Source organism: Rhopalosiphum maidis, chromosome 1, assembly GCF_003676215.2.
Source record: "Rhopalosiphum maidis isolate BTI-1 chromosome 1, ASM367621v3, whole genome shotgun sequence".
Lineage (NCBI taxonomy): Eukaryota > Metazoa > Arthropoda > Insecta > Hemiptera > Aphididae > Rhopalosiphum > Rhopalosiphum maidis.
In genome coordinates, this window is record NC_040877.1 from 53,206,091 (window position 1) to 53,222,733 (window position 16,643).

General features: G+C 26.6%; 1 protein-coding gene and 1 long non-coding RNA gene across 2 annotated transcripts; one reads left to right on the top strand and one right to left on the bottom strand.

The window, feature by feature from the left end:
• The first annotated feature begins 292 nt into the window (after positions 1-292).
• On the top strand, positions 293-8,861 carry LOC113550680. The gene is made up of 3 exons (XR_003405039.1): positions 293-460; positions 2,572-2,634; positions 7,806-8,861. It is a non-coding gene; the product is annotated as an uncharacterized LOC113550680 (long non-coding RNA).
• LOC113550678 (protein zer-1 homolog) lies at positions 6,203-12,420 on the bottom strand. The gene is made up of 10 exons (XM_026952670.1): positions 11,651-12,420; positions 11,433-11,572; positions 11,218-11,369; positions 10,934-11,136; positions 10,693-10,870; positions 7,352-7,513; positions 7,128-7,289; positions 6,919-7,068; positions 6,609-6,861; positions 6,203-6,384 (listed from the first exon to the last, which is right to left on the bottom strand). The coding sequence occupies exons 1-10, from the start codon at positions 12,418-12,420 to the stop codon at positions 6,203-6,205; spliced, it is 2,352 nt and encodes a 783-aa protein (XP_026808471.1).
• Positions 12,421-16,643: the final 4,223 nt, after the last annotated feature.

Consider the following 16,643-nt stretch of genomic DNA (forward strand, 5'->3'; position numbering starts at 1 on the left):
CACCCTGTATACGAATTTGTGTATGTGTGTGTGTGTGTGTGTGTATAACGTGTGTGCGTGCGCTCAATGTACGACTACGGGCGACTTATTATTTGATATAATAATACATTATATTGTTGTGTTCAAATCGTTTCTCTCTCACTCTCTCTCTCTCTCTCTCTCTTTCTCTCTGGCACCGTCTCCGTTTTTTCCTACTTATGTACTCTTGTTCTCGATTAGCGATTTACTACGATTTATTAAATATTATTATAATGATGATGACATCATTGACATCGCACTGCAGTGTAGCTGACGCCGACGTGTAGATATATTATACCAGCTAAAATACGCATCACGATGATATCAGTGACGGTGGCGAATCGTACCTTGTTATAATTTTTAATATGTAAAATATCGTGTTCGCAATCCACCGGGAGACGGCCGTGTTTTCGAAATGTAAACGCCAAACATACGTACATAGGTAGGTACACATACTACATGCCATGTAAGGGTATATAATAATGTCTACATGTAGTAATATCTACCTAATCTACCTATAACAATATATATATAAATATGTGCATTCCATACTATAATATATATTGTGGGTACCTAGGTATATAAGTATATAACTATATTATAATTTTATATACATCCACTAAATACCAACGCTGCCGCCCGGACATTGTATAATATGCCATAAGTCATAATACTCGTGTTATATCTTTGTATAATACAGTTGAAAGAATATAATTTATAATTGTCATATTCGGTTTTGGTTTTAAATCAATTAGAATTGATACATTTTTCTTTATGGCTCCAGTATAATACAAAGTATAATAATTTGCTTAATAACATAATAATAATGGTCACTCGCCATTATAATCATTTTAACTTTGGTCTTTGACTGTTAATTTTTAAATAACGTGATATAAATGATATAATAATTAAATATGACGACTTAATCCGAGAAATAAATTAGATCTACCTATACAGGCTATAATATAAATTTAGATACGTTATACCTATACGTTTCACGAAGAAAACAATTCATTTAAAAAATCATTTTTGGTTTTAAATTCCAGGCTGCATCATTTTACATGCCATTAAAAAATATATAAAAGGTATCCTAGTTTTATTAATAAATTAAATAATCGAAGAACTGAAGCAGCTAAAATTTTGGAAAACAATTTGGTTTATTGAATGCGCGATTTACCTAAATAGTTCATGCCTACCGCTGCAGCATCAATTATGGCTTTGTATAATTAACCGTTTTAAATATTAAAATTACAATTTAATTTGGTACAAATTATTTAAGGTGGTAGTTTTTTAAAAGATTTTGCTTATAAAACCTTGTTTTTTTTTTAATACAAGTATCGTAAAAGTGTTATATTAAATCATTAAATTGAATAGGCACTATTTTAATTTTTTAACAAATAATTTAACTTGTTTACCTTTTGAAAGTAGTAAAATATTAATGATGTAACCTAAATCTGCTTGTCTTATTCAATGACCAATATTAGTTAATAGTTATACCAATAAATAAATTTTCGGAAAATATATTAATAGTTATTATTTTATTAACTCGCTTAAAAAATGTATATATTTTTAGAGTTAAAATAGTAAAATTTATTTTAAAAATATTGCAAGTCAGTCATAATTGTAGAATTTATATTGATAGTTATAGTGAACGTTTCAAGTGGGAATTCAAGATTATTTTTGTAAAATTAAAATCGCAATTAAATAAACAAAATCAATTTTGGCAATCTTGCATTTATTAAATCATTTAAGAAGTTTATAATAACTGCCTTAAATTCCTCCATTTTTCAGTAGATGTTCGTTACACTTAGGTATATAAAACGGTCAAAACATCGAATAAGGTATGAATTATTTTTAATGATACGTAATAATTACTAGAAAAAAGTATATATATCAACTTCAATTTCTATGTTTGGAAAATCTGGTCTGATGTAGTCCTCAAAACAGTCACTTTCTGACTTGTATACTGCATCTGCTGAACATTTTCTCATTTAACAACGACCAGTGGCTGCTTGAATTTTCAAAACTCAAGGAGCAAGTTTCAAAACAAACAACTCGCCCACCCATCCACCCACCAACTAAATTTACTAAGACCAATGTAATATTTTTAGGTTCTTCTTAAAATTTTCATTAACTTTTACAATTTATGATACAGATACAATTATTTTTTATTTGAATGATCAATCTTCTGTTACGGATTATGATTAAACCTGTTCAATTTAAAACATTTTTTCCTCATTTTCGGGGCAGGAACAGTCGCTCCTAGTATTCTTCAAACCGCTCCTGACACTGACCTTCCGGCTGTCTAATCACTGCAGTGGTGAAAATAAACAAAATTCTTAGAATGGATGGCGATTTTACTCCTTTAGTCTCCTTATGCCTTATATCATATTCTATATAAGTATAGTCATTGATTATAAATACTAGTAGTATTTATAATCAATGGTATAAGTAATATACGAATATAACTTTGTTTTAAGTCAAAAAAAATATCATATAAATGCATAGATCTATGCATTTAATAATTATTAATTTTTAATTGTAATTTGTTAGAGTGGGTTTGTTCAAAATCCGAAGAGAGAGGTACGATACCGACTAAAATTTAACTATAAAAAGGTACGTATATTTCAAAATTCATTCATAAAATCGTATACACCAGAGTACTATACTTGTATTTCCGAAAATATCTACTCATTAAATCAGTAACCAACATAATATATTATATTACTCAAAAATATGTTTAATGGTAACTTATTTTAATATTGAGTTAATTATTTTTATAAAAGATAAAAAATTATAATTGTGTATAATAGGTACCTATTATTGTTTATGGACTTTAGACGAAACCGGAAATAGATATTGTTTTCAACTTTTATAGATTGGCTTTAACTATTGCACAAACTTACTGAACTATGATCTGGAATGTGCCAAATGAATTAAATAATGTAGGTTCCTACCTAATTCCTATATTATTACCTATATTACTTAAGGAAACGGAATATTTCGATTTTTATTTTACTTAAATTATATCTGTAATTTAGATAGGTACAAATTATTCTTTAAAAGGCTTTGGATTCATATTTTATTTTTTTATTTACTTTATACACTATAATACGTAATTAAATTTGGTAATAATATATGTATAGGTAAGCAACAATCTAATAAAATCTACTTTAGTTTTATGTTTTAACTGAACACATGAAGACTAATAATTGTACAATCTACAGTAAATAAGAATTACAATAATATATGTACCAATATGGCAATATATTAAACATAATACATTTAAACGTTAAAAATTAAATTTTTTTTATAAGATACAATATTTTTAAACACCGTTAACACTGTAAATAGGTAGGCGCCTATCTAAAGTAGTTAAGCACAAAAGTATCTGTTGGGATGCTTTTAAATTTTAATGTAAATGTTATTGCTTATTGTACTTATTTAGCAAACATTCAGTCACATTATATTTTTATATTAAACAACTATAAAATAGATAGGTAGGTATTTTGTTAGTAATATTAATAATTAAGTAGATATTTATGTATCTAAAAAATTAAAATACAATACAATTTAAGGGTATAGTTATAAAAAAATTATAAGTATACATTAAAAATAATAAATTAAAGATGAATTTCATTTATTTATACAATTTTTTTTTTTTTTTTAATGTTTCAGCAATACAAATGATTGATCAAATACATTTTTAAAAATATCAAATCTTTTAAGTCTACAGTCTTAACAACCGATAATCACAGTTTTAATTATAATTAAATAGAAATAATTTAATATGTGGGTATTATGTATATATTTTGTATTTATAAATACAAAACAGTGCAATCTTACCGATTCAAATAAAAAAGAAACTACACTGACTACTGAGTAGGAGAGTGGTTAAATTAGTACCTACTGCTTAATAATTTGTCATCATACATAGATGATCTAAAATATATTTATCTTCTTAGATTAAAAGATGTTTGTATTTAATGTTTATAACCTAAATAATAATAAATATAACATTAACATACAATTTATTTTTAATTGTGAAGTAAAAATAATGTGATCTAGATATTTAATGAATTCATTATAATAATTATATGTAGCTTATTTATGTAATAATAACATTAAATGTTAATTATGATAGTAATATAGTAATATTTATATCTGGTTAGGAGGTCGGTACCTCAAATTTTCAAATATTTTAATACATTTCAACCTTCTAACAATTGATTTCAATTGATTCAAATACCTAATTTACTTTATAGCCATATTATAAGCCTTATACCAATATCCAAATATAATTATTAAGACCTCTTATATAGTTATACATCTCCATTTAAACACAATAACTGTCACATACATAACATTTTTAAGTGGTAGTCAATGTCTGGTGAGGCCATCAAGGCATATTACAATATAAGCATTGAGCTTGTACCAGTTGTACCTAACCAAAAAAAGACATAAAGAGTAAAAACAAAACAAACTTAATAAAAACATAACTTCTAGTTACGTATTAAACATACATAACTAAGTAGGTTAAATGGAGTACTTAGATAAAAATATATCAATAAAATTGTTCAGACAAAATATAGTAAAGGTAAAACACAAAAAGTAATTATTAAGCTGAGTTGGAATGTAACAATTTTGTTAAAAATTTTATTAGCAATAGTTTTAAATTTATTTATAATAAGAGCCAAAATAAATTGATTACCAAAGTAACTAATATGTATAGTAGTGGTATAGGATGTGAATTTGTATGATCTAAGACCAGGCTACACTTATTTTAAAAGTTCCGCACATAATAATAATTTGTATAATGTATATACTTAATGAATACATCCTTCAAAACCTATTTCATATGTGAATATGTAAATAACTAATAATATATTAAAAATAATAATATATAATATATATTATATATAACAAAACTAAATTGTGAAAACAGGAATATTTTTAGCAAGCTGAAACCCTACCATTTAAAAACATTATTTAAAAGAATAGAAATGGATTATATTTAAAGTTTGTACTATAAATGCAAAATGGATCTAGCAAAATATAATCAATTAATATTTTTTTATATTCCAAAACGAATTCTGAGATATATTTTTTTTTGTTTTCTAATAAGATACAATTAATTCTTCATTTTACATGCACATTAAAATATTTAAAAGTAATAATAGATCAAAAATAAAATGCTACAATATAGTGTTTTTAACATTCTATTAAATTCAATTAAGTTTTTACTATTATTAAAAAAAGTGTAGTATGTAAATATAACGTACTACACCGTGTTTGTCCTAAGTCAATAACTTTTATTCTAATATTTTTCAAGTTAAATAATTACTTAACAGTCATATAGTTATACAATTTTTAAGGTTTAGGTAGAATATGTGTAGTTAATATATAATATATATGTGAAGACAGGAACGTATAATGACAAACACGATAATGCACCCAACGTATTCATAATTTTTGTTTTACTACATACAAATTGAAAATAGTTTTCACTTTAATTTTATTAACTTAATGAGAATCAATTCGTTTTGGAAAATATTACAATGGTATAGCGTGTTAACTTTTTATTATAAAATGCAAATAATTTATGATATTTTAGTAGTGATCACAATCATTTAAATAATATAAAAACAAAATAATTAAATACACAAAAGTAATAATAATAATAATAATAATAATAATAAAAACAATTTTCAAAGATTGGTTAGACTATATGATGTATAATATATAAAGGACAGTGCGTCTTAAATAATAATTATGATATATCCATATAGTATATATGTATATAAATATAACACATAGATATATATTATATACATTAAACATTTAACATTCAACATAGTATCTATCTTAAATATCATTCACACATATTAATATTATCATTACCATTTCTAAATAATAATAATAATAATAATAACATAAGTACTAAAAAAAATAAATTAAATTTTACCAATTTAGTTAGTTTTTGGTTCTATATTTTTTTTTATTTTTGAAATGTCAACTAAATTAATTGTATACTCTAAACATTTTATATGAGAAATAATACAATACAGTTAAAATTACATCTCTCAAAAATATTAAGGTTTGAGTGTATAAATTAAACATTCAATTTTGGTAGAACTTATAGGTATTGGGCGGTACGCAGAAAGAAAATATTCTCATACATTTTTCACTGTGATGATTCTTCTACAGTGTTCTTCATATACATCAGACATTGGTTAATGACTGTTTGAGCTAGACTATGTATAACACCGGGGGGCTGATTATCTTGAAGTAGACTATGTTCTTCAAGTAGTTCACTCATGATTCTCAAACCACCTTCAGCTATCACAATCGAACAGTATTTTTCAGCTAAAATAGAAAAATGATTAGAATTATTAATTTATTATACATTATGATACTCAGTTGTCAGTTGTAATATATAATTTAGAATCAATGGTAAATTATTTATAACAATTGCAAAAAAAAACCAAACAACTAAACCATTTTCATTAAATTGACAAATATCAAGTATATATAATATAACTGTTTTTTTGAAATATTTAAACAATTTAGTAAAACTATAATATACTTACGGTACACTTTAGTGAGGTTTGCTAAAGCCCATGCTGCCCAATGAGCACACTGAGGTGTATGCCGAACTTGTGCAAGCTGTAATATTGGCTCAAAGGAACGATAATTAATATTTCGATCAGCATCCAAGTTCCAATTTTGTATGGCCTTAGTCATACGATCTAATACTTTATATCTTGATGGTGTTTTTATAATCCAAGATCTATGACCATCTGATGCCAAATGTGCAATTACCCCTGCAGCATTATAACTAACCTGTATGAAAAAAAAAGTTTAATCATTCTGTTTATAAGGAATTATTTATATGGTTACCTCAATTCCGTCTTGTGTTGAAAATAGAAGGTCAGAAAACACTTTGATAAAATGTCCTTGCATAAGTCTAGATCGCAGCTCACTCACTTCAGCGACATTGCCTAATAAGCCCATCATGTTACGCATCAATTCATTTTTATCCGGAAAAGTCTGTAAGTAGATGCCATTTAATAATTACAGTAGGTTATTCTTATTATTATGATACTTACAGTCAAGCATCCAAGGAAGTATTTCATTCCATTTCCATCTAAAAACCTTTTACAATTCTTTGGTGCTTCATCTGTTACATTCCACATTGTTGACCAAGCAACTTCAAGAACATCATCACAAACTCTTCGATGAAGTCTATCTTTGATTATTGCCATCATTTTCTATAAAAATTTATCTTTAAATTATGAACACAATAACATGTTATAAATTTATTTTTAATTACCTTAATTGCACCAGCATCTCCAAGTTCATTTTTTTGCTTATTGTTCACTTGACATGCAACTGAATTTAATAAATAAATACCAATTCTCTGGACAAACCCTTCATGGTCACTAGTAGATACAATGTGTAGTAACATTTGTACTAAACGTTTAAACTCAAACATCTGAAAATCAAGTTTATAATTTATTTTATAACTTATTATTTAAAATATATAGTTGTCAATAATAATTTATTGTGAATAATATTTACACCATTTATTTAGTTTTTTATTTGTATTTATTTAAGTGTAGAAATATTTACTAAAATAAATTATAGCTGAAGTATATGTTATATTCATTATTAAAATGTCAGTACATAAATTTAAATAATATATTTAATTCTTAGTTGTTATCCCGGTTTTTATAAATATTTACCCAATACAGAAAAATTACAACATAATATTCTTATTGTTACAGATTTCAAAAAATCAGAAGGAAAAATAGCTATTGACAAGGACAAACAGTAGTGTATGTATAAATTTAACATGACCCCTAAAAGTTGGGAACGTTTAAAGTTGAAAATCAAGTTCTAAATATAATGAATTTCACAATAAGGAAGAACATGTGCAATGAGCATTTATCACATAACATTAGGTAACAAATCATTGCTTTTAAGTATTTTAACAGAAATTGACAAGCATAATTAAATGATAAAATCTTAGGTAATCCTAATAGACTAGCGTAGGAGACTTTAAGACCTGACACTATAATAAATTCATCTGTCCAAAGCCAACAGTTATGGTGATTTTTTCATTTTAAGCTCAAGGAATAAGAGATGCTCAAATTTATAAATTTAACATCAGGATAAATAATATTGCCCTGACATTCTTTTAATAAAAGAAGGGACAAAAATATTATGCATAACCATGGTATGTCATGTATTCTTCAATATATGCTACAGAATTCTATTCGTTAGGTGCACATAACTACCTATGTGGTAGTTCTAAAAGGACACTACACTCGCATGAGTTGTCTCAGTCTTACAAATATAAAACATAAGCAAAAACTGTTTTGTGTGGGATAGAACCACTCAGGTTGTAGTGACAATTAAGACTCCAAATTGATATACAATTTAGTTGAGAACATTATCATTTTTATTTTTTTGATAACAGCTAGTTCTTTTTTATATGTAGTTAAAATTTTGTTTCTTAATTATGACTGTAACTCTCTTAGTTCTTTCCTGCGAAAAACAGTATTTTACTATGTTTTACATTTGTAAGACGGACACATGCAGATGTAATATCTTATTAAAAACCCAAACGCATAAACTATAGGAGTATGACGATGAGTACCTTTATCACTTCTATATCAGAATTTTGTTATTTGGACATAGAAATATTTTCAATCAAAAAAACACTGAAATATTTTAAATGTAAACATTTAAAAGAATTTTGTGACTAATTTATTATACCTCAAGTTACTGAACATCTTCATATACAGTTGCTTGTAACTGGATTACTATATATATATATAAATAACATATTTACTTATACGAAACATTATTATTTTTATGTTTTATATTTTAACAAAATATTAAAAAAAATAAAAACTGAGTAATTTTAAATTGTCTAAATACATTTTTTTAAGTGTAAAGGTTATTGCATATCTGAGATGAAATATGTGAAGTATGTTAAAAATCTATGAATTTTTTTTTTAATTGTACAAATATTGTACTAGAGCCAAATTGATGTTTTGAATGCCTTTAAGTCACAACTATTGCAGATTTATAGAACACAAGGAAATTTCTTCATTATATTTATGTAATATTAATATACCTCAGGCATGGCAACTAAAAATATCAAGTGGACCAAATATACTGAGTTTACTATGCGGGCACATAAAAATTTAATGAAAAAAATGTATACCAAATACAAAATTCTCTAAAAATCTGTACGCACGGGCTGCGTATTTGACATGCCTAATGTACCTAATAAAATAAAAATAATCTTTAACTGCTGCTTCAAACATTGTATTAAATCCAAGCACGAGTATTATGTCTATTTTGAGTTAACACTTTCTCCTTATATATGTCACTTATTTTATAGTCATACTAATTAAATTAATCAAAACATTTACTTTTTATTTTATTAAATTGTAGATTAGAAATAACCACAAAAAAAAAAAAAACAAAATCTTTTGTGTTAAGGACATAGTTCCAAATTGTATCATATTATGTACTATGTTTAACTCAAATTTATTAATTATCTTTAGTAAGTATAAATGTATTTAAGGTAACTTTTCATTCAAAATAATATAAATAAACTATATTTACTTCAAAACCATTACACATTTTTGATTATCAGTCATAAAAATGTTCTACCATACGACATAAAAACCATTAAAAAATAGTCCTTTGTAAAAACATCCATGAAAAGGTAACTAAAAAGTTAAAAATTTCGAAATATAGTTCAGAATTGAGAAAATAATGTTAAAAAAAACATAAGGGTTATCAATTTGAATACATGCCAAAATGAGTCATTGTATATTTCTTTTTATTTCAAAATCAAAATTCAAGGTTAGGTTATCTTCAAGTAAGAATAAATTATAATTATGGCCAGGATGTTCATACTTTATACACCTAAACGATTATATTTTTATTCAATCAAAAAAGATATACGAAATAATAATATAAAATTATTAACATTATGTTTAAACTAACATTGCATATATTGCTATTTGAGAAATTATATTTTAAGTTAATTGAAGCTTAATTATTGGAATTTATGTATAAAATACATTTTACAAAATATTTGTCTAGTGTGAAAGAAAACATACAGCTCTTTTCACATTTCAACCAAAATTCATAAAAATACGTAAATATATTATAAAAAAAAATCAAAATAATTTGAAAATCAAAATCAAATTTTATAGTTTAATTTTTATTTATTGCTTTTTTCTAGACGTCATTTACATTTTTAAATAATTTTGTTTTATCTATGCTTTATCTAGTCTTTTTTTTTTAGATTCTTATAAAAGAAATTTTTGAAAAGCTCAAACATTTATTATAAGGTTCCTTTTAAGTTATTTATACCTATAACAATTAATAAACATCAAAAGACATCAACATTTTCTTTTTATGGGATCAAAGTTTTTTAGTTCAATATGTTAGTATTATTACAAATAGAAAAATAAATCACTAATAGTGATATAAGTATTATTTAGAAATAATTGATGATATAAGTTTCTACTCAGAACCATTTTTTAAACACAACAATTTATTATTTATTATTTTAGTAAACCAAAATAACAGAGTGACTTCATTGGTTTTTAATAATTATAACTTTTAAAGAAAATTTTAATTTACCACATCTTGAGGTATTCTCAATTGGCATAAAGTCAAACATCCATTCCGCATCATTGTTTCATCGTAGTTGTGATAGTCCATTCCAGTTAATAGTGTTGTAATAATTCGTCGTTTAACTGTTATATCATTTAATAGTAATGGCCGATCTTTATTTTTCACAATGTAAAATAGTGTTGCACTAAAAAATTATTACATAAATAAAAATATATTCTTTATAAAATCTAAATTAATGAATACTTACCTCCCAGAAATTTGAATTAATTTCTCTTTTACATATCTGGTAAGAGCTTCCAATACTATGTCAAGAGCTTGATCAATTTGAGTACACTGGTCATACCTCAACAAGTGGTAAAGATCATTTAAAATGTTTTGAAGTAGTTTTGGTTTGTCCATACATGAAGCAGCAGCATTAAAGATTTGTTCTTCGTTAGCATCACCACTAATCTATATAAATAAATAAAAAAAAAACATAATTATATTTACTTGATAGAAATTTAATGAATTTATTTAGTTTTAATGTATTACAATTTTGGCAGGAATATCGTGCCGCCTGCAAGCATTGTGCTGAGTATGATATAAACCTAAAAATTCTAAAGGATTGTCTACTCGATACTCTAAACCAGGAATGTCTGACTTCCTGCCACTCAATGACTCGCACATAGAATGTTCTGCAGTACCTATAATGATAATACATAGATAATAAATATATTGCAATTAAAAAGATTAAATACTCAACTTACCTTTTCCAGCTAAATTTGTACCAGATATGTCTAAAGACATAAGATTTGGTAGACATTTAACAATTAGTGCTAAAATTTTGTTTTCATCTTTGTAAATACCTTGCTCAGGGAAAGTCTCAGTTTGGGATATATCTAAAACACTGGATACACAATTTGACATTTGTAAATAATATAATAATATTTACTTTTTTTTAAATTACAATGTAGAAGGTACTCACACCAATGTTTGTAGGGAGCAAATGTTGAGTATTGCATCATTGTTTTGTAAATGAGGCACATCGAAAAGTATCAATGTATGTAAGTTGGTGAGCTTACACAAATAACGCAGACTGCCAACACCTAAGCAATATGAGAGGTCTAAGACTCTCAGCTGTACAAGCTTGTCGAGCATGACACCCAGAAATATGTTGTCAGTGGAAAATGGTGATTCTGCAATTGCTCGCAATACAAAATGTCTAAGGTTGGGTGCTTTCTTGTAGATTCTTGAAGGGAGATCATCCAGAGATAGTGAAGAGTTTGACAACTTATTATAAGGAGTTATTTGTACATTTGGACCAATGGTCAATGAACGAAGGTTGGAGGCATGTTTGAATATGTTCATGTACGTTTTGTGCGTGAGATTCTGACAATTAGTGAGTGTAAGTTCATATAGGTCATGACACAACAGGTATTCAAGGCCATCATCTGTAATACTCGAGTTACTTATGTGTACTGATCTTAGGTTCGTCTTAGTAACGTCTTTGAACAAATGAGCAAAATGGTCGAAAATCTCGCCACCATTGCTCTGATAAGTCTCGATGAATGGTTCACATATCTCACTTGGAAGAGCTAATCCATCGTGCAGTGTATAACCATTAGGCATCTCCGTACACAGCGTGTCCAAGTTCCGTGCCACATACTTCAGACACAGGCAGAACAGGGACTCTGGGACCCGTTCCTCTTTGTGTCTGAACTTGATCGGAATAAGTTGGCGCTCGGTTTGGTACATAATATTGAGAACGATCAAATTGTTCACAACCTATGCAAGTCGATCAGCAACGTTGTAGAAAAGAACGAGAAGTCGTAGGACATAGTAAAAATACAATTATATCGGGAGCAAAAATAAAAGTTCTTTACTATCGATGGATAATTAATGGAATGTATTGAGTCTATCAAACCTTGCGAGTAGATTTGAAACCGTGGACAGCGCAGTGGACGCCGAAATTCGAATGTTGTCTTACTGGTGGTTTACAAAACAATTGTCGAATATAATTGATTATGAACTATTTAAAATTGCATCTGTATTTTTGACATGAATATTTCTGTAGGATAGAAAGGAAAATATTGCAAAACAATACTAAAAAGTAACGACGAGAATTGGAATATCTTACCTAGTTTTTTTTTTTTTTTATTATTATTAATAAAACGCGAACGTTCTCGAACAATAACAATTTATCAGCTGTCCCCGTTATCACAGCGTCCGTCAGTGATGCCGATGAAGCGACGGGAAATATCTAGGAAGTTCGCTCAAAATACCGTGGCTCGAGAGAGACACAGTACGCGCGTGCAACGCGATTAAGAGAGAAAACACTAAAGCAGTCGTCCTTTGTCGCGTTAATCTTCTACGTCTGAAATGATAAGTTTGAATTCTACACTTAAAAGCCGTTGGAACTCTTGTTCTGAAGGTATCGGAAAGTGTATACACGGGTCACGGTCCTTGGCCCACATCGTGTTTACTGTTTACAGTACATTCCCAAAGGTCGACCGTTTAATAATAACTCGTCGAAAAACCCTTTCACCTTCGCTTTGTATGAACGGGAATCACGCGTAATTTAAACGTTCGATGGATTGTTCTCTTATCTGCGGTACGCTATCGACTGAAGTTATAACAAAAGGTCTCAATCTCAATTTTATTATCGCTGTTAAACCACAATAAATAATATTATATTTTGGATTTCCAAAAAGTTACTATGAAGGCATAGACCGTCGTGCTTGGATATGTGTGGATTTCCAGGGTTATGATAAAAATAGAATAATATCAAGGCATCGGGCTAATGAATTACACACAATATATAGGTATATAATAAAATTAATGTTTTCGCTATTTCCTGTCAACTAACACGATAAAATATGAATGACGCAATATAGATTCAATGAAATAAGTAGAGCGATTTGTAAAGCTACAGACTGGCGTATTTGAAAGATTGATATAATAAATTAAAAAACGTATAGAACGATTATTCGATAATCGGTTTAAGCGACTTTAAGGTATTATTTTAAAAGTAGATATGAATATATTATATATTACGCAGTATTCATGTATTACATATTGGCGGAAAAATTATGACAGTCAATAAAATTATGAGATTATCAAGTTCGATTGAGAACACCTGAGCATGGTCTTGCGTGGCTTGGTGTTCATACCACTATTAAAATATTTAAAATGATTAATAATGGTTTAGTGTTCAAAATAATGGATTAATATAAAAATGTCTTATTTATACCTACTTCATTCTTGCGATCAACATAAAAAATGGTAGAACAATCCAGACTAGAATTAAAATTACTAAATTATTTAATGAAATATTTGATATGTATATTTATTATAAAGTTCCGGTTTGTTGCGTATACTTATTACTTATTAGGCTCACCTATACACAAGAAATCGTACAAACATAAGACATGTACATAACAATAATGTATCGGTAATAGGGATATGTAAACAGTGATATTTATTAATGAAATTGCCAGTAAAATGACGGAATTATAATATTTAGAATTTTCTTTTCCTTTTTGTAAATAATAAATAAAGGATCCATATAAATATTTCTAAAAATAAAATTTATTTTACGTAATAGGCATGATCATTATCCGATGCTCTTTAATCTTTAGCAATGTGAATATGAAGTGTTGATGTTTATCATAGTGCATTTGTATTACTAAATGAATCACTACATATTTTATTACTAACACGACAGGCTTACTAATTAACATTTAATTTCACAATTAATTTTTTTAAATTCCTTAGAGCCAGTAATAACTAAATAGTAAATATTAAATGCGCTGTTTCCCGAACAGTGCAACCTAGACAATTGTATACAATATGTAAAAGTAGACGAGTGTGACTTAAATAACCCATTCGATCTATATTATTGAAATATACAATGAAAAACAAATTAAGAATTAGAAACACTTGTAAACTTAGTACCCGTTGACAAAAACAGTGTAGATAATGTACACAATCCCTTGACTGTTTATAACAATTAACAAAGCCTAATAAACTATAGCTATATAGCAATAATATTGATACCTTCTTTTAGTCATTACTCAAGTCCATTTATACGTTCAGTAGTTAGTTCTTGAAACATCACAATTTATTTCCAAATTTGTAACACAAATATTAAATATATTAATGTATGATTATGATATAATTATATCATGTGTATGATAATATAGTTGGGCCAGGGTCCTTAAATTATCCGCTAGATAGTAGCACATAATATGTATTGGCATTTATATTTTAATTAAAAAAATACAATTATTATAATAATAATATAATATATATAAATATTATTTATTATTTATTTGTATCAATATTTTGGTATTAACTATTTTACATAATATAATACAGGGTGTGACAGATAGAACCGACTTTTGGAATAACTTGCTGTAATTAATATTTCATTTTTTTTTTTTTTTTTTTTATCATTCAGAGACCCTAGCGTCAAATGTATACTTTAATTATTTTTATGTTTATTTTTCAATACTAAAAATGAAATTAAAATTTTTTTGAATAAATTTAAAATAGCCAATTTATGAATCTGATTATAAGAACAATTTGATGGCAAAATATTTACCTATCTAAGTGCTAAGTCAAGTAGTTTATTTTTTAGAATTTTTTTTAAAATATCGATATTTTTTGATTAAATTAATTTAGAACGTAATAACTTTTGTAAAAATATGATTTTTGAGAATTTTCTAACATAAGTATATTCCTTAAATTATTTACTTGTCATATAATATTAACAATTTTTGTCATACTACGTTTAAGTAGCATAATTTTTTTTTTTTTTTGGTCAAATCTATCTGTTACACCCTGTATAGTATTGTATATTGTGTTAAGTTGTTCCAGAACTTGTTTTAGTTTTGATGTGGATTAAAGTAAAAATTATATTAGTACTTTAATAAATACTAAAAAAAGATATAAAATTAATTTATTCTTCAAAAATGTATTGTATATTGGTATACCTATATATGCACATTTTATTGTTGTATATACTACCTCTTCTAAATTCAATATAAATATTATTTAATTTTTTCATTAATTAAACATATTTTGATCAATTACCTACTGTTGTAATTTTTGATAAATATTTTTAACTGGATTTACTAATTGTTATTACGGTAAACTATTTTCTAATCAGCATTTAACGCGGTACGATAAAAAAACCGGTAACCTATTGTTATATTCAATAAATTTACTAAAGGAAATTATCATAATTATTGTATTTATGGATACAAATAGAGAACAACTTTTAATTTTAATTAATATAACATAATAAATTTACTTATAGAACTAATGTCCTGGTAGTTTACATGCTAGTTAAAAGTTATATACACAATAACTTAAAGCAATTGTACTTGATTTTGGTCGAAATGCTTACATTTCACATACTTGCACATCATATAGACGCAAATTCAGTCTTAAACCAGGGAGTGCTAAAATGTTTTACCTTAAATTGACCCGTGGCCCGTGGGTGGCTTCACCCCCACGCCCCCTATACGGTCATACACACCAGACATAATTGGATATCAAATAAAATTATAAGTATAAACTTTTATATGAAGTTCCTACTACTAAAGTACTAAAAGACTTTTTTTGTTGACCAAAATGTGAAGTGGGATATATCTAATTAACATTTAATTAGGAATAACTAAACTGTAAAAAAAAGTTATGAATTAAATATTGACACGCCGGCGGCTTATAATATTTAAGTCCCGTTTCAAAAATCGAAATGCGTTATAAATAAGTAACATATTAACATCGCAAACCCAAATACCCAATACTGAACATATATTGATATATATATATATAATATATACGTCCGTGGCATTAGTGCATTACCAATACAAACTCACATAAATACAAAATTACATTTTAAACAATATTTTTAGTTCAAAATAAACCGGGGGCGCTCCCTCGTATGTGTGCCAATGTACCACAGATATAAT